The following is a 16270-nucleotide window of genomic DNA, read 5'->3' on the forward strand; positions in this document are numbered from 1 at the left end:
TGGGTGGAGTGGGCGGGGCTGGAACCGCCGTGGCCCCGCCCCACCGCGGCCTAGTCACCGAAAAACACCCTCCCTACAACCCCGCCCTCGGCCTCCGCAACCGGCTTTTTCCCGCGCGCCGCCTGCGTTCCTGGGGCCCGTGCTCTGGTTTCTCTCTACTGCCTCCTGATTTCTTGGGGCCTCCTCGCTCCCGCACAGGCCGCCTGCCTTCCTCTGATCCCAGCCGCCTTGACCTTCCTAGGACCAGCGTCCCGTCTCCACGCCCTCAACGCGCGTACACACACACACACACCCCCAAGGGGCCTGTACAACTTGCACGACAACGCAGTGTAGGCGGTGATAGGAGACACTCAGGCAGTCTCACTCCCTGTACTCAGGCTCATGCGGGTGGGGGGACGTCGGGGTCTGTGCACAGCCCCTAGGAAGGAGACCGCCAGGACGTGAGCTTGTGGGTAGGGTGGGGGCATAAGGACAAGCAGGTGTCAGAGAAGCGGCGGCGTCGGAGCTGCCTGGTCCTGGTCCAGGATGGGAAGGGCAGGTGTCTGCTCTGTGCGGCCTTGGGCCCATCCTTCTTGAATGTGCCTCAGTTTCCCCATCTGTAACCGGGTATTATGAGTAGATTCTAATAGGGTTGTGGTAGAGATTGAGTAAGTAAATAGGAGTGACCATCCCTGGCTCGTGGTGAGCGAGGCCCACGCCACCAGTGTCTGCCGTTGTTGGTGTCACCACATGCTCCCAGTGACATCCTGGCCGGAAGGGAAGGGTACGGTCCCTGCGGCCATTCACACACAGGCGCCCAAATCTTTGGTCCAGGCAGGTTCCAGCCAGCGCCATCCTTATTCTCACACACACGGGGGCACACGGATGCCCAGCAGCATCCCTAACACACACAGAGCGGTCACAACGACCCACGTCCTTGCCAAGGACAGGCATGGGCGCGCGCACACACACACGCACACACGCACACAGAGCATATTCACACAGGAGCCCACCGGCCCTCCAAGCAGCCCCTTGGTTGCTCGTGTCCGCTCACGCACACGCGGTGGCTCGCCCTGCGCTCCCTCGCCGCCTGGTGCCAATTTGCGCAGTTAATACACACACCGTGCGGCCCACTCTACACCCACTGCCGGGACACACTGCCGGGACACACAGCCACGCGGAGACAGCTCACGTCCCTGCCGTGTGCACACACACGGCCCCCACGCAAACGTTCTACATAGTCACTCGTGGCACACACGCCCCCAAGGGTGCAGTACACACCCCACAGCCACCCAAGCGCAGGAGCCTCGGAGACACGATCACACGTGCACACAAGCACGCACACACGTGTGAGGCCAGTCTGGGGGGTACAGCCCTCTGCACACAGGTGGCCCAGCCAGGAGCCCACCCCCACGCACCCAGCCACCATTAAGCGGTCACCAGCCGCCCTTGGCCACCTCCCGCTCACCCCACACTGCCGGTATCCCCCTCCCCACCGTGGCTGGGGCTGTGGGGGTGGGGGCGTGCAGACACATGGGGTTCAGGACACACACATGTGCCCACCATGTGGACGCTCATAAAATGGTTGCCCGGGCAACAGCGACTTGAAAACCCTCAGGGCTTCCTCTGGGGTGGGGGGGGGCACCAGGGTGAGGCTGCGGCCAGGCGACACAGGAGGCTGGAGGTGGGACGCCAGCACACGCCACCACCTCCACCGCGGCCGGAGACCCCATCACTCTCAGGCCCCCGGGAACCCTGTTGTGCTCAGGGCCAGCCCCACGTGGTCACAGGACACACATGTCCATGGCGTCCCGACACCACCACACACTGCTGTGTCACCTCTGGACGCTGTCACCAACCCACAGACTTTGTCACCCCCTGGACAGGCGGTGACAGACACCCTGTCGCACCGGTTGACTCACACAGCAGCTGGGAACTGGGGCGCATGCAGACACGCCCACCCTCTGGCCCCCGCCCCCCTCAAAGGAGCTGTCTGGGCCCGGCTGTCTGGGAGGCCACAGGGATTCAGGGGCTGGTTCTATTTGCAGGAAACACGGGTATTTACAATGCTTTATTTTTAAACCCTCCTTCTCCCAGACTGTGGCTGCTGTGGGGCGGGGGTGGGTGGAACAGAACCTTGAGCCTCCCCTGCTTCTAGAGCAGCCGGAGGGTTGTGCGGGGCTGTGTCTCCCCAGTGCGCAAATAGGCACAGAGAAACTGAGGCTCAGTGTGGAGTAGGGGGCGTCTGTGGGCCACATGGCCACTGTGGCCGATTTGAGCCTGCTGGCCCTGGGGTCAAGGCCAAGGTAGGGGTGGGACAGCGCAGGTGCACCCAGAGCCCAGGCCCTGTCACCTGTCAGCCCTCCATGGTGTTTGCCTGGAAATTAGTTCCGCTCCCTCGCTGCCTCCTCGGATGTGCCCCCACGCCCCCGCCAGGTAGCCCCAGGCAGCGCGCCCGCCCCTGCAGTGCTCTGTGCCCACTTGTCAGCTGTGAAACCTGGGGATCAGAGAGGTCAAGAGGATGGCCCAAGGTCACAGAGTAGGGAAGAGGCTCAAACCAGGGCGGGATGATTCCAGAACATTCGGCCATGGCCCTGGCCCCTCCTTCAGCCCTGACCCCCGAGGCTGGCTCCCCTGCCCTTGCTGCACAGTCACTGCTCCCAAGGGGAGTGCTCTGTTCACTCGTGGAGGCCCAGGCAGAGCTTCTGGGAGGCCAGCGGCCGCTGGCCAAGACATGGACTTGGCCGGTGGAGAAGTTTCCATCTTAGCACCAGGAGCTGGTCCAGGCCCTGCAGGCCCCGGGCTGTACCTCAGGACCCCCAGGAACCAGCACCGCAGTGGGGGAGGTGGCCTGGAGCCCTCTGTGTCTTCTGCCTCTCCTGCACCCGCCCCCAGCATCTCCATATTCAACATTGCCCCACTCCACAATGAGCTGGTCACGGAGATGGCTGGGCCTCTTGGCTCGTTGGTGATGTTGCTCCCACAGCCGTTCTGTGCCCCGTACAGACCCTCAGGGACTAGCAGTGTCGTTCTCTTGCGGAGAAGGGAAAGGGCTTGCCAGGGGTCACTGGGACAGCTCAGGAATGCCAACTGCCAGCCAAGAGTCTCCCCTAAAATGGGCTTCAGTTCTCAATTTAACATCCTGGCCCCAAGCTGGAGGATGCTGAGCAGAGAGAAGCCTCAGCTCCGACAGGAGACCCAGCCCAGGTCAGAGAGAGGGCCCCGGGGGCCAAGAGGAGCTGGTGGCCTCGGCCAGCATAGGGCCCTTGAGGCCTGTGGGCGGCGGGAAGGAGCTGGCCAGTTCCAGGCGAGGGAGGATGGGAAAAGCAGGGCCGGCGGCCGTCCCCATAGGGCCATTTGCAGCCACAGGCCACAGGTCGGGGGCCCTCTCCCTGGGAGCCCTGGGTCAGCAAGGTGGGAAAGCCATCAGGCCAGCCCAAGGGAGTCAGGGCAGCAAGGCAAGCGGCCGGGTGGGGCCTGGGCGGGGGGTTGTGGGCACATGTGGGGCAGGGCAGGGGCTCACGCAGGCACAGCCAGCCACACCCCCCCCACAAAAGCCACAGATGTGTGCACACTGCCACACACACACACATACAACCAACACAGACACACATAAACACGTGCACTCAGAAACACAATTATATTCACAGGCCTCCCCCCAAATCAGACACACTCCCCAGTCACATAGCATAGTAGATGCGCATACACCATCACACGTGCAAAAGCCATAGACACTTACAACACACACACACGCACACGCAGCAGCCCCAGCTGCCAAGGCTCCCGGGTGCCCTGCGGCGCGCCCCCCCCACAGCACCCTGGCTCTTCCCACCCTCCGCCCAACCCTGCTGTCTCCGTCCTTGGCCTGGGCTGCCCTAATCCCTGTCTCGTGTCCTGAAGCCAGGAGATAAGGGGCAGCTGCAGCCCCAGATAAAGGAAGCGCAGCCACAAATCCGGGGTGGCCCCGGCAGAAACGGGCACTGAGCCCGGGCGGCACCTGTCCTGCTGCTGCCACCCCATCCGGCCTGGCTGCCTGGCTGAGAGGGCCAGTGAGGGCAGGGGAGACAGAGACACAGGGAGGGAGCAGGGAGACAGAGAAGAGAGACTCAGAGGGAGAGAGGAAGGCAGAGACCAAAAGAAGCAGAGGCAGAGGGAGAGAGAGAGAGAGGGAGAGTACAGGCAGCGCCTTCCCCAGGCCCTGCCTCCCCCCATCTGAGTGCCTTAGTGTCCCCACTGGCACAGGGTTCCCTGGGCCACCTGCCTCCTTTCTGTTTCTCCGAATCAGTCAAGATAGGGCATTCAGAGGACGACTCAGGCCTGGTTCAGGGTGGGGGGGGCATCTTCCTGAGTGTCCCCACGTTCTCCAGGGTGACACCTGGGAAGTTCTCATCCCCCTGCCACAGCCTCAGTGAAGGCAGGGCCCCCTAGAGCAGGTCCTGGTCCCTCTGGGCCTCAGTCTCCCAGCTGTGGTAAGATGCACTCAGCATTCCTTGGGCACCTGCTGTGGGCGGGGCCTGGTCCTGGGTGCTGGGGACACAGAATGACTGAGGTGGACCAATTCCCACCCTCTATGAGCTCAGTACAGAGGGGAAGATGGCATGTGGCCAGGTAGCACCAGGATGGTAAGGGCCATGATTCCCGGGGGATGTCTGGATGGCTGCCAAGGCTAAAGGGGGCCATATCCCCAGTATGGGGCAATTAAAGAGGCTTCTGGAGGAGGAAGGTGGGGGAGGAAGAGGAGGAGGAGGAGAAGGAGGAAAAGGAGAGAACTAGAGGCTGAGTGGAGATTGGGAGCAGGGAACAGACTTCTTGCAAGAGGGAACAGCACATGCAAAGGCGGAGAGGTACAACTGCCTCATGGAACGTCTGGAATGAACTTGGTATTTGAGTTTAGGGTGTAGGGGGTGATGAGGAATGAAACGGGAAGGCAGCAGAGGCTAGGAACTGTAGGAACTTGGGGGGCATGGTACAGGGTTGGGGCAGTAGGGAGACATGGAAGGATTGGGAGCAGGGGAAAAGCCATGGTCAGATTCGTGCCTGGGAGTCTGGGCTTTGGGGGTAGGATGGAAGATTTAGGCCCAGAAGTTGGTAGGGGGTGTGATGGGAGAGGGGACAGACTAGAGAGAGACTCTGAAGGGCAAGTGGTCAGGACACAGGGACCCACAGGCTGTGGGGAGAGAGGCAGGGTGGGAAGGCTGATGCCCTGGTCTCTGGCTCAGGACGGGTTGGCAGTCCCTGGGCCAGGGACCTCTGAGATCCATGGATTCAGGTGGATTGGGGATGAATGCCTGCTCCCTCTGCACAAAGTCAGAGAGTAGAATAAATAAGTTAATGGAAAGGGCTTAGACAAAATTGGTGCTCAACAATTGTTTAGTTACTGGTAAACAATTGATACTACACCATTATGATAAACAATTAATACTGCATCATTGGTATTAATGTTGTCAGTGGCCAATCCACAGTCATACCCCTTTCCCCCGCTTACAGGAGGCCCTCCTTGATTGCCTCACACAGAAAATACAGGCCATCGCAAGGCAGACCCAGGGAGCCCTTGGAGGCCCAGAGAGGGGAGGCTATGTTCAGACAGCCCTCTGTGGGCCTCAGTTTCCCCTTCTATCCAACTGCCTCCCCGGAGAGGCCTGGGTGCCGTGGGACGGTGGGGGGAGACTCCAGGTGGAACCTCAGAGGGCAATGGGACGGGCAGTCTAGGAGGGAGGAGGGAGCTCGGGCCCCTGGAGGTGGGCAGGCACAGTCGGGCACGAAGTCTCCCAAGACTGGACGCCGCAGGTCCTCCGTTTATCCCCAGATTGTCCTACAGAGGGCAGCCGAGGCCAGCGCTGGGAGCCAGTCCGCTCCCCCGCGAGCTCTCAAGGGCAGGGTGCCGCCTGTTGTCGTCGCGGGGGCTTGCCCGGCGTCTAGGACAGCCTCCCGCACGCAGGCTTTCAACTGTCGATAATGCCCCGCATAAAAGTGGAGTTTAAGCTTTTTTTTTAAAGCCCCCGTTTTAAGGTCCTTCGAATACCCTTGTGGGTGGAACGCAACCGGTCAGGAGAGGCACGGACGGTTTCCGGGACCCGCAAACAGCCCCGCGGTACCAACCTTAGCGGCACCGAGGCTCCACCCCACCCAGGCTCCGCCCCCTTACGTAGGCTCGCGAACAATGGCGTCACTTGGAGCGCCCCGGGCATGCGCGTTTCCCCAGCCCGACGGGAAGACGCTCTCGCGACCCGGAAGGTCTTCCCGCCGCTCTCCAAAGCCGGCGTGAGGGGGGCTGATGGCGGAGGGAGCGGCGGAGGCCTCAGCAGAGAGTGGTGGCGGCGGCAGCGATTCGGGAGCCAGCGCACCGGAACCGGGGGTGGCGCCCATTAAATCTCAGTGAGTCGCCGGGGCCGGAGGAGACCCTCACGAGGCCTTCCCGGCATCTACAGGCGGTGCACGCCGGGTAGCGGGGCAGCGGCCCAGGCGGGAAGCTCGCAGGCTCTTCAGTCTGGGGTGGTTCTGCATCCGCAGGGTCGGAGCGGACAGCGCACGTTGGGGGCTGTCACGTGTGAGAAGGGCACCACAGTGCTTGTAGGGGCGCGCAGGGTTGGAGGCTGGGGCCCGCAGTGCATGCTGGGGACTGTAGTCCGGGCGTGTGGCGGGAGTAGCACTCGTGCACCTGCCGCTAGTCTCAGCTACGGGCAGGGACTTGGGTCTGAAGCGAGGGCCGTGGGGCATGCTGGGGAATGTGGCGACCGTGGCCCTGTTGCAAGGCATGCGGGGACGTGTAGTTTTCTCTAGCCGAAAGTGGTCGGGGATGTTCATGCTGTTTGTAGTTTGGCTGGATACTCTGGGCAGTGGGACCCAGGGACAGAATTTAGGCTCTGCCTGTGGCCTTGAGACGCTCCCGACTGGCAGCTGGCCGCTTCTAAGTGGTGTACTCCCCCACCAGCAGACGCAGCTAAGCAGGGACAGGTGTTCTTGGTTCCTTTCCCCAGGGACCAGACCTGACTCAGTCACTCCCAGACCCCTCTTGCCTCAGACGTGGGCTCCCTTGCGTCTGAGCCGGAGAAGGGGTTCCTTCCACAAGCGCTCTTCCCGCTGCCTCTCTGCTGGCAGATATCTCACCACCAAGGAGCAGTTCCACGAATTCCTGGAAGCCAAGGGGCAGGAGAAGCCCAGCCAGGGAGTCGAGGCAGGAGACCCTGGTGGCAATGACCTGGCCGAACCTGAGGCCAAGCGCATCCGACTGGAGGATGGGGAGGCGGCCGAACCCGGGGACAAGCCGAAGGTTCAGAAGAGAGCCCGGGGCCAGAACAAGGGCCGGCCCCACATGAAACCCACCCACTACGACAAGAATAGGCTCTGCCCCTCCCTGGTCCAGGTGAGTGTAATTGTTGCTTGAAAGTCCTCGAGACCTTCCGTCTGAGCCTCTCGGCTCCCCATTCAATCCTCCGGAAGCTGGGACATTAAGTGTTGTTGTCCCCATCTTGTTTCTGAGTAAACTCAGGCTTGATGGGTTCCTGACTTGCCCCGGGACACCCACCAGGAGGGGAGGGCCTCTCACCCAGGCTGCCTGGCTGGCCCGGCGTGCCCCCATCCTTCCTCGTAGCCTCTTGGTTCCCACGCAGGAATCAGCAGCAAAGTGTTTGTTTGGTGACCGCTGCCGCTTCCTGCACGACGTGGGCTGCTACCTGGAGACCAAGCCTTCGGACCTGGGCCCCCGCTGTGTGCTTTTTGAGACCTTTGGCAGGTGCCCCTATGGCGTGACCTGCCGCTTCGCCGGGGCCCATTTGGGACCCGAAGGCCAGAACCTCGTGCGGGAAGAGCGGGTCCAGGTCCCGCTGGTCCGGAACGGCCTGGACAAGGCCCTGCAGCAGCAGCTGCGAAAGCGCAAGGTCCGCTTCGAGCGCGCCGAGCAGGCCCTCCGCCAGCTGAGCAAGGGCCACCTGCCAGGCCCCTCCCCAGAGGCCGCGGTCCCTGACATCTCGAGGGCTGAAGGTGCCCCTGGACAGGACAGCGGTGACACCCAGCAGGCCCTCCTGGAGCCAGGCACTGATGCCCCAGCCAGCGCCTCGGAGCGGACCTGTGGACCCCTGACAGATGAGGATATAGTCCGGCTGCGGCCTTGTGAGAAGAGAAAGGTACATGTTCGGGGCTTCCTGCTGAGGGTGCTGGGAGCGTGGGGGCAGAAGGAGCCAGACACACACCCCCAGCCCCAGAGAGTCGGGGCTGGCGGGTAGGGAAAGGAGGAGGGAGGGGAAGACTTCCTGGAAGAAGGGGCATCAGGCCTGCGGTTTTGACGGTTGAGCAGAGACTGCAGCAGAGTGAAGACGGGAACAGAATGGTCTTCGCACAGGGATCCATTGACTCGTGCGGAGGCCCAGAGGAGGACTGCGGGTGGGGTGGGGAGCAGGGAGCTGCAGAGGCCTGGCGAGCTCCCCTGGGTTTTGTTTTGCTGCAGCTGGACCTCAGCGGCAAGCTGTACCTGGCCCCCCTCACCACGGTAGGTCAGCCCGGCAGGGCCCTGTGTCTGCCCATCTGGTGGGTTTTGGGGCTGCGATCGGCATCCGGGCTTCCTGCCTGCTGCCCCTCACATGTGCCCATGGCCCCCGCTGCCCCCAGTGTGGGAACCTCCCCTTCCGGCGGATCTGCAAACGCTTCGGGGCTGACGTGACGTGTGGGGAGATGGCCGTGTGCACCAGCCTGCTGCAGGGCCAGACGTCCGAGTGGGCCCTGCTCAGACGCCACCCCTGTGAGGATGTCTTCGGCGTGCAGGTCAGTGCCGCCCCAAGGGGAGGGAGGCGGGAAGGACAGAGGGGCTCTCGGCGGGCTGCCTCGCTCTGGGGCAGGTTTGGGGTTGGATCTCCCTGACCGCAGGCCTGATTCAGTCACTCCCAGACCCCTCTTGCCTCAGCCGTGGGCTCAAGGGCTGACCCCATGCCCCTTTGCGGGTTGGTGAGACAGGGCCCCTGGCTGGATCCCCACGGTGGGCAGGGCCAGCCTGGGCCAGCCCCTCACTCCCTGCTCTGCCCCCGGCCGCAGCTTGAGGGCGCCTTCCCTGACACCATGACCAAGTGCGCCGAGCTGCTCAACCGCACCGTGGACGTGGACTTCGTAGACGTCAACGTCGGGTGCCCCATCGACCTCGTGTATAAGAAGGTAGTAGCTGCACAGCCCTGGATTTCCATGGTGTGGGGGGGGATGGGAACCTGGGACCCGGCCTTGCTTTTGCCTGAGTGTCTGGGGGACCCATGGGCGCTGCTGCGCCTTGGTTCCCCCCATTTGGCTGGCGCAGGCAGAGAAGGGTGGCAGGCCCAGCTCGCATTCTGCTGTCCCTTGCTCCAGCCCCCCATCTCTCCCAGGGCGGGGGCTGTGCCCTCATGAACCGCACGGCCAAGTTCCAGCAGATCGTCCGCGGCATGAACCAGGTACGCCCTCTGCCGCCCCCCCCCCCCCCGCCCCCCGCCCCAGCCGGCCCAGGTCCCTCTGACCGCTACCGCCCTCCCCGCAGGTGCTGGACGTGCCGCTGACCGTGAAGATCCGCACCGGCGTCCAGGAGCGCATGAACCTGGCCCACCGCTTGCTCCCTGAGTTGCGGGACTGGGGCGCGGCCCTGGTCACGGTGGGTCTCGGGTCTCCGGAGGGCATGGGGGCCCCCACCGGAGCGCGGTGGGCGGACCTTCCTAACGGTCTCTCTCTCCCCGTTCCTTCCTCCTGCTCTCTGGCTCTCCCTCCATCTCTGTCTCCGTCTGTCTCTTCATCTCTCTGTCTCTCTCTCTCAGCCTGTCCCTCTTGATGTCTCTGGGTCTCTCTCTCTGTGTCTGATCCTCCGCCCCCCGGACCGGCTCTCCCTCCCCGTGCGTGGCTTCTCCTTCAGCTCCACGGCCGCTCCCGGGAGCAGCGCTACACCAAGCTGGCCGACTGGGGGTACATCGCGCAGTGTGTGACGGCAGCCAGCCCCATGCCGCTGTTCGGTGGGTCCCCCGCCCCTGCCTGGGACCCTGCCCTGCCCCCGTGGGCATGACTGGGCTGCCGGAAGCTCCCCCAGAGCTCCTGCCTGCCCCCGGCTCCCTGAGACCCCACCTCTGTCCCTCAGGAAACGGGGACATCTTGTCATACGAGGATGCCAACCGTGCCATGCAGACTGGCGTCGCGGGGGTGATGATCGCTCGGTAAGGGTGCTCTGTGCCTGAGGGGCTGCGAAGAACCGGCCGGAGCCGCCCCCTGCTTCCCTCCCCTCCTCCCTGCTCAGTGTAGCTGGCAGGTGGCTCTGCCGGGGCGGGGGGGGGGGCGGGCAGCAGACATCTGTGCTCTCGGGTGTTGGAACTCTTAGGCTTTGAAGGTTGGCTGAGCCTGGCGGAGAGGCAGGGCCCCGGAGCCCTCCAGACCACCACTCCCTACCCCACTCCCAGGGGTGCCCTGTTGAAGCCGTGGCTGTTCACGGAGATCAAGGAGCAGCGGCACTGGGACATCTCGTCCTCCGAGCGCCTGGCCATCCTGCAGGACTTCACACGTTACGGCCTGGAGCACTGGGGCTCGGACACGCAGGGCGTGGAGAAGACCCGCCGTTTCCTTCTTGAGTGGCTGTCCTTCCTGTGCCGGTGGGTGCAGGGCCACGTGCGGACTGGGGGGTCCTGTCGGGGGGGCCAGCCTGGCCTCACCCGTGCGCACCACCTGCAGGTACGTGCCCGTGGGCCTCCTGGAGCGGCTCCCACAGAGGATCAATGAGCGGCCGCCCTACTACCTGGGCCGCGACTACCTGGAGACGCTCATGGCCAGCCAGAAGGCGGCCGACTGGATCCGGATCAGGTGCCAGGAAAGCGAGGCGCTGGGCTGTGGGAGGCCGAGGGGCCCCTGGGCCACAGGCCTGACCCCGCCCTGTGCCCTCTTCACAGTGAGATGCTGCTGGGACCCGTGCCGCCCAACTTCGTCTTTCTGCCGAAGCATAAGGCCAATGCGTACAAGTAGCCGCGGGCTGGGGAGGGCGTCGGACGGCCCAGTGGGGCCCCCTGCTGCATGAGAAGACAATAAATCTTATTCTTTTAAAACCCAGGCCTTTCTGTGACCCCAAGGCTTCCCCGTCCCACTCTGGGGTTTTGTCTCAATGCAGGGCTGACCCTCTCCCCAGCACGCACTTGTCCTTTCTCATTGACAAGAGTCTCCTAGTCGCCCCTATGGGCCCAGCCCTGTGCTGGCCACCACGGCTCCCCAGAGCGGCTTTACCCACCAAGAAAGCGCTAGGCACTCACGAGCCAGGGGCCTCGGCCTACGCAGGTGTGAATCAGGGTGGGCTACCTGAAGGAAGGAGCCCTAGAGATGCCCAGAGCATGGAGGCAAAGGCAGAAGGCAGCAGCCGGAGTTCGGGGTCTGCCCCGCTTTTTGTGAGGTCGGTCTCTGACTGCCTTGGTTTCTCCATCTGCCCCTGCCCCCCCACCCCCCGATACCCGGAATCCCGACCAGTGGGCGGGCCACAGCCTGGAACCCGCTGCCCAGAGTAACCAGGCAAACAGAACTCGGCAGGACTGAGCCTGCTGTCCGGGCGGGCTGCCTGTGCTCCCGCCTGCTGCCCCCCAGGCCTGCCCAGACTGGCCCCCCTGCCTCCCCATGCAGCACCCCAAACCCTTCTATGCGCCTACAGCTCCCCAAGAAGGCTTCAGCCCCCGGGGCCTGGATGGCACCGAGGGGTCAGGCAGCCAGCCTGCTCCCACCTGCACGGAGCCTCTTCCTGCTGTGGGTACGAGTCAGAGGCTGTCGGGGTCCCCAAGGGGGTGGGGGACCAGGGCTCAGGACCCTGCCCAGCCACCTGCTTTTGTCCACAGGCTCCTCCAACCTCTATCAGCCCCCAAACCTGGAGAAAGAGGTGTTTCCAGGCCCTCCGGCAGGTACCAGCCTCCCCCCAACCCTTGATGAGGATTCGGGGGTGGGCTGGAGGGGTCGGGGCCTGTCCTGCCCATGCCCCTGGCCCTAGGTGGCCGCCAAAAGGTAAGGCCTATGTCTCTGGTCCCTCAAGTAGGCCTTCAGGGGCAAAGCCTATGCCCATCGTTCCCCGGACAGGTCCCCAAAACAATACCCGGGTTCCCGACTCCCAGATGTGTCCCCAAAAGCGGGATCTCTGTCCCCATTCCTCAGATGGACCCCCAGGCCAGGTGTCTATCCCCTGTCCCACAGATGGGCCCCCGGGGTTTGGGCTCTGCCCCTCCCCTCCTCTAGCCTGTACTCCTTGCCCCAGGTGGGTCTCAGAGCTCCTCTCAGGGCTGCCCCTCCCTGGCCTGCAGGTTTCCAGATGGCACCCTGCGGGTGCTTCTTTGACCCCCGCATCTACCGAATCGAGTGGGCCACCACCGACTTCGGCCAGTCGTCCCTGTACAAGCTAACGGCAGTGGGCGGTGGGGGACCCCCCGGGGGTCCGGCTGGGGGTCCCGCCTCTCCAGGCACCTACCTCCTAGAGCCCCAGCACTACCTCAAGGCCCCCATGCCGGCCCCACCGCCCCCGCCGTACCCGCACTACCAGCCGCTGCCTGGGGGCCCCCAGTACCTCATGCCCTACTTCCCCCCCGAGGGGCCTGGGCCAGAGGCTCTGGGCTTTGTGGGCGACGGGGGGCCCCCTGCCTACATGGAACTGCCCCCGCCCCTGCTCAAGGAAGGCCTGGGGCCAGCCGTGCCGCCACCCCCGGCCCCGCCCCCACCCCCTGTCCCCAAGGAGAACAAGCTGCCTCCCCTGCTCATCACGCTCCCCACGGAGGCCGCGATGCCCCCTGGCGCCTACGGCCACCTCAGGGGCCGCCTCAGTCAGTTCCACGGGCCCAGCGAGCCGCTGGCCTTCCCCTCCAAGGAGCTGCCAGGTGGTGGCGCTGGGCCGGCCCTACTGTACCCGCCGGGCCCCGGGGAGCCCAAGGTGGCGGAGGCGGAGGCCGCCCCCCTGGGGGCAGGTGAGGCCAGGACCCCCGAGGCAGCCAGGGCCTTCGTGCTGCCTGAGAAGGTGCTTCTGGAAGACGCCATGAAGCTCTTCGACTGCTTGCCGGGCAACGCTGAGCCCGAGGGGTCCCCACGCAAGGCCCCTGGGCCAGCCCTGCCGGACAGCGGGGGCGGCGGGGACGACTCATCCAGCGACATCCGCTCGCTGCACCTGCCGGACGAACTGCTGTCCTTTGACTACAGTGTGCCTGAGATCCTGGACACCGTGTCTAACGTGGACTACTTCTTCAACTTCAAGGCCTTGGATGAGGAGCCGCCACCCCGCCCGGGGCCCCCTGTCGCCAACACCGCGGCCCCCGCGGCACGACCCGAGCTGCCTGGCAAGAGGAAGGCCGGCACCTCGTCCGCCAAGAAGGGCAGGCAGGGGGGCAAGGGCAAGCATGCTGCGGGCCCGGCCAGTGTCGCCCCCTCAGGGCCCAGGCCGGACCTGGGAGCCGCCCCCCATTAAAATGGATTTGACCTCTCAGCTCAAACGGTCAGCTTGGCGGCGCCAGGGCCTGGGGCAGCGGGCCCGGGGTCACATGGGAAGGCCCAGCAGGCCCACAGCACCTCCCGGGTGAGCCGGGCGGCCCTACCATCCCGAGGAGTCCTGAATCCCTCCTGTCCACGCCCCAGAAAGTTGGGAGTCCGCCAGCAGAGATGGAGAAGGGGTGCTTCTGCAAGGGGGGAGGCGCTGTCCGGACGGCACTCTAGGGATCTTTCGCCCAGGTGTTTGGTGGGGAAAGGGTTGCTGGAGAGGGCCAGGAAGTGGCCTGGGGATGAGGCCTACCCTCCCCCACACCCCTACCCCAACCTGCTTCTCTCCCCCTGCAGAAGACCAAGGGGCCCTCCCGCCCCAGGCCCTGGGCTGGGTCCCTGGGGCCTTCGTGCTCAGACTCTGCTGGGGTAGAGCCCCGGGGGTGGCTGGGTGTGGGGTGGCAGAGTCGGTAGCTGGAACCCGGGACTTTCTGTCTGCCGAGCACTGTGCCAGGAGCCTGCTGGGCTCCCCTCATCGCGCCCTCATTCCAGAGCTCCGGAGAGACGGCAGCAGTCTGCCCCGCCCGGCCCTGTTCTGTGCCCGGCTAAGGGAGCCTGGAGCCCGCTGCCCTTCAGTTCCTGCCGAGCGCCCCTCTCCCCGCGGCCACGTTCGGGGAATTTTTGAGATTAAAGCCAAGTGCGCTTGACAAAGGGAAGGCCCTGGCAAAAGACGTTGGCAAATGGGCTTGGTTTCCTCGAAGGTCAATGCGAACGTTAGCGCTTGGCCTAACATGGAGAGTGGCCGCCGTCATGCTCACCGGGCAGGGTGGGCTCCCTGCACCGTCAAGGTCACGCTTCCACGACCCGACTGAGATGGGACTGGGCCACGAGGCGGACCGTGGAATATACTCGCTGAACCTCAGAAGAATCAGGAAACTCACAGGACCACCCAAGTTCTTCCTTGGGATGAGCTGGCCGTCCGTGCCACCAGGGAGTCAGAGTGAGGTGGTGGGAGGGGAGGGAACCCCCCTGGAGGGCTAGGGAGAGTGCACACGGCTGTGTACATTGTGTATACGTGCACACGCGTGCGTAGACACGTGCGTGTTTGTGTATACATGCTGTGTGTGCAGGTCTGTGTATCTGAGATATGTAGACACATACACGCGTGTTCATGTCCTGGGTAAACACGTGTGACTGTACACACGTTAGGGATGCACGCACACACATGTATCCACACCGCCAAACACCTGTGTGTGTGTGTCCCTGCACACTATGCCTGTGCGCCTTGCCCAGGCACACCCGTGTACATGTGTGCGCGGGCATGCCTGCGTCTATGCCGTAGGCACTTGTCCGTACATGTGCGCACACATGAAATCATGCTTCCAAACATTCCTCCGGGGACACAGCAGAGCACACACATGCGTGTTTGTATACACGGGAGGGTTTATGCCCCAGAAACGGACTCCCAGCAGTTGCTGCCTCCTCCAGACTCCCCCGTCCCCCTCTAACGGGCCACAGGGCTACGTCAGGTCTTTCAAGGGACCACCTCTCTCTCCGTGGGGTGCTCCGCTCCCTCACCTCCCCCGCGTCCCGTCAAGGGTCTGGGCTACCCCACTCCCGGCGCAGGTGCCGCAGGGCAGGGGAGCTGCGACAGGAGGATGGAAGGTGGTCGGGGGAGGACACAACACGCTCCAAACACGCGGCACGAACACCGCCACCAGCCGCTTTATAGAACGCTTTAAGGCCACACGGGGCTTCCCCGGTGCACTTAGCACCTGCCTCGGAAACACGCACAGGCCTTTCGGCACCTCCTGCACAGATGAATCCAGAAGCCCTTGAACTTGAGGCCCTTCTCCGTGTGCAGCAGTTTGGGGATGGCGTAGGCCAGCCACACGGACAGCAGCATGACCACCACGAGCGGGATGATCGTGACCGCCGCCAGGATGACAGACGGGGGGAAGGCGCCATACACGTAGATGCTGAAGGTGGTCTCCAAGTGACAGTAGCTGCAAGGGGCGGGTGGAGAGAGGCCATGGGGCGTTGTCCCATGGGGCCCTGCCCTTCGCCCCACTGAACGTGCTAAAACCCACAGAAAGGAGTCCTGGGCCCCGGGTGCTGAGCTGGGACGCCTGGTTCCACTTCCATCCACTTCAGCTCTTCTCCAGGCTGAGTCTGCCGTCCTCTCTCTGCCGGCAACAATCCTGTCCCCCCCCCCCCCCCGGGTTTCCTGTGGTCCCCTCCTCCTCCGGGGACCAGTTGTCTCCCTGACTCCATGTCCACACTCAGTCTAGAGAGGCAAACTAACCATCCCGTTCCTGGGTGGAAGCAGAGGGCGGGCGTGATGGGGCCACAGGTGTGCACGAGGCGGGCAGGGAGTGCCAGGGTGCGGCAGGCCGGGAGGGAAGGGCACCCCAGGAGACGGGACCCAGGGTAAAGGAGAACTTGCTGGACCCACAGTGCGGACAGAGGAGCAGATGGGACCAAAGGCAGTCCTGTCTCTCTAGATACACCACCCCGTCCTCCCGCCCGTTGGCCATCCCAGAGCTGGCCCCCTGGATCAAGGCACGGGGTCTCAAGGCAAGTTCTCCATGTACTTTGGGGAGTGGAGTTCCTATCTGTCTAGAGAGGTTAGTTGATGGGGGGAAAGGATATTGTCCCGTACGCACGCCCACAGTGGGAGATGTTGGCAACCTAGGCCAGCACACCTAGAAACCTCTTCGCACACGTGGGTAGTAAATATTCAACAACCAGCTCTAAGGGGAAAGGCAGAATTTGTAGGGTGTGCCGAATCCCATGGTGTAAATTCTCTCACCGTGGCTGATTCCAGGCAACCAAGGGAAAGGCAATTGGCTTGCGAGATCCCTGGAGATTTAAGGGT

General features: G+C 63.9%; 3 protein-coding genes across 6 annotated transcripts in view; 2 read left to right on the forward strand and 1 right to left on the reverse strand.

The window, feature by feature from the left end:
* The first annotated feature begins 5908 nt into the window (after nucleotides 1-5908).
* On the forward strand, nucleotides 5909-11371 carry LOC111161874 (dihydrouridine synthase 3 like). 4 transcript variants are annotated; one of them, XM_022525914.1, is made up of 13 exons: nucleotides 5914-6354; nucleotides 7078-7342; nucleotides 7590-8102; nucleotides 8423-8464; nucleotides 8584-8736; nucleotides 9004-9120; nucleotides 9324-9389; nucleotides 9473-9583; nucleotides 9839-9935; nucleotides 10058-10133; nucleotides 10374-10562; nucleotides 10642-10770; nucleotides 10857-11365. In XM_022525914.1, the coding sequence occupies exons 1-13, from the start codon at nucleotides 6254-6256 to the stop codon at nucleotides 10927-10929; spliced, it is 1932 nt and encodes a 643-aa protein (XP_022381622.1). In that variant the 5' UTR covers nucleotides 5914-6253; the 3' UTR covers nucleotides 10930-11365. The 4 variants fall into 4 exon arrangements, with proteins under 4 accessions (XP_022381625.1, XP_022381622.1, XP_022381621.1 ...); XM_022525917.1 differs by lacking the exon at nucleotides 7590-8102 and having other exon boundaries at nucleotides 5909-6354; nucleotides 7078-7153; nucleotides 10857-11371; XM_022525913.1 differs by lacking the exon at nucleotides 5914-6354 and having other exon boundaries at nucleotides 6430-7342; nucleotides 10857-11367.
* A 14-nt stretch (nucleotides 11372-11385) lies between these two features.
* LOC111161875 (proline rich 22) lies at nucleotides 11386-13395 on the forward strand. Its single transcript, XM_022525918.1, has 3 exons — nucleotides 11386-11695; nucleotides 11781-11843; nucleotides 12237-13395. Exons 1-3 carry the CDS (start codon nucleotides 11566-11568, stop codon nucleotides 13382-13384), a joined length of 1341 nt encoding a protein of 446 aa, XP_022381626.1. The 5' UTR covers nucleotides 11386-11565; the 3' UTR covers nucleotides 13385-13395.
* A 1765-nt stretch (nucleotides 13396-15160) lies between these two features.
* The window catches only part of LOC111161833 (cation channel sperm associated auxiliary subunit delta), a 47320-nt gene continuing 46210 nt past the window's right edge, over nucleotides 15161-16270 (reverse strand). The window contains exon 22 of the mRNA XM_022525839.1: nucleotides 15161-15398. Coding sequence (XP_022381547.1) covers nucleotides 15161-15398 — 238 coding nt within the window. The remainder of the gene's footprint in view (nucleotides 15399-16270) is intronic.

The sequence above is a fragment of the Enhydra lutris genome, unplaced genomic scaffold (genome assembly GCF_002288905.1).
Source record: "Enhydra lutris kenyoni isolate GAN:26980312 unplaced genomic scaffold, ASM228890v2 scaffoldscaffold86, whole genome shotgun sequence".
Taxonomy (NCBI): Eukaryota; Metazoa; Chordata; class Mammalia; order Carnivora; family Mustelidae; genus Enhydra; species Enhydra lutris.

Coding starts and splice junctions, on each gene's coding strand:
- LOC111161874 (XM_022525913.1), top strand. CDS start 6,695: ATGCTGGGGAATGTGGCGACCGTGGCCCTGTTGCAAGGCATGCGGGGA. Junction 7,343..7,589: donor TCTGCCCCTCCCTGGTCCAG/GTGAGTGTAATT, acceptor GTTCCCACGCAG/GAATCAGCAGCAAAGTGTTT. Junction 9,936..10,057: donor CAGCCCCATGCCGCTGTTCG/GTGGGTCCCCCG, acceptor TCTGTCCCTCAG/GAAACGGGGACATCTTGTCA.
- LOC111161875 (XM_022525918.1), top strand. CDS start 11,566: ATGCAGCACCCCAAACCCTTCTATGCGCCTACAGCTCCCCAAGAAGGC. Junction 11,696..11,780: donor GGAGCCTCTTCCTGCTGTGG/GTACGAGTCAGA, acceptor TTTTGTCCACAG/GCTCCTCCAACCTCTATCAG. Junction 11,844..12,236: donor GTTTCCAGGCCCTCCGGCAG/GTACCAGCCTCC, acceptor CCTGGCCTGCAG/GTTTCCAGATGGCACCCTGC.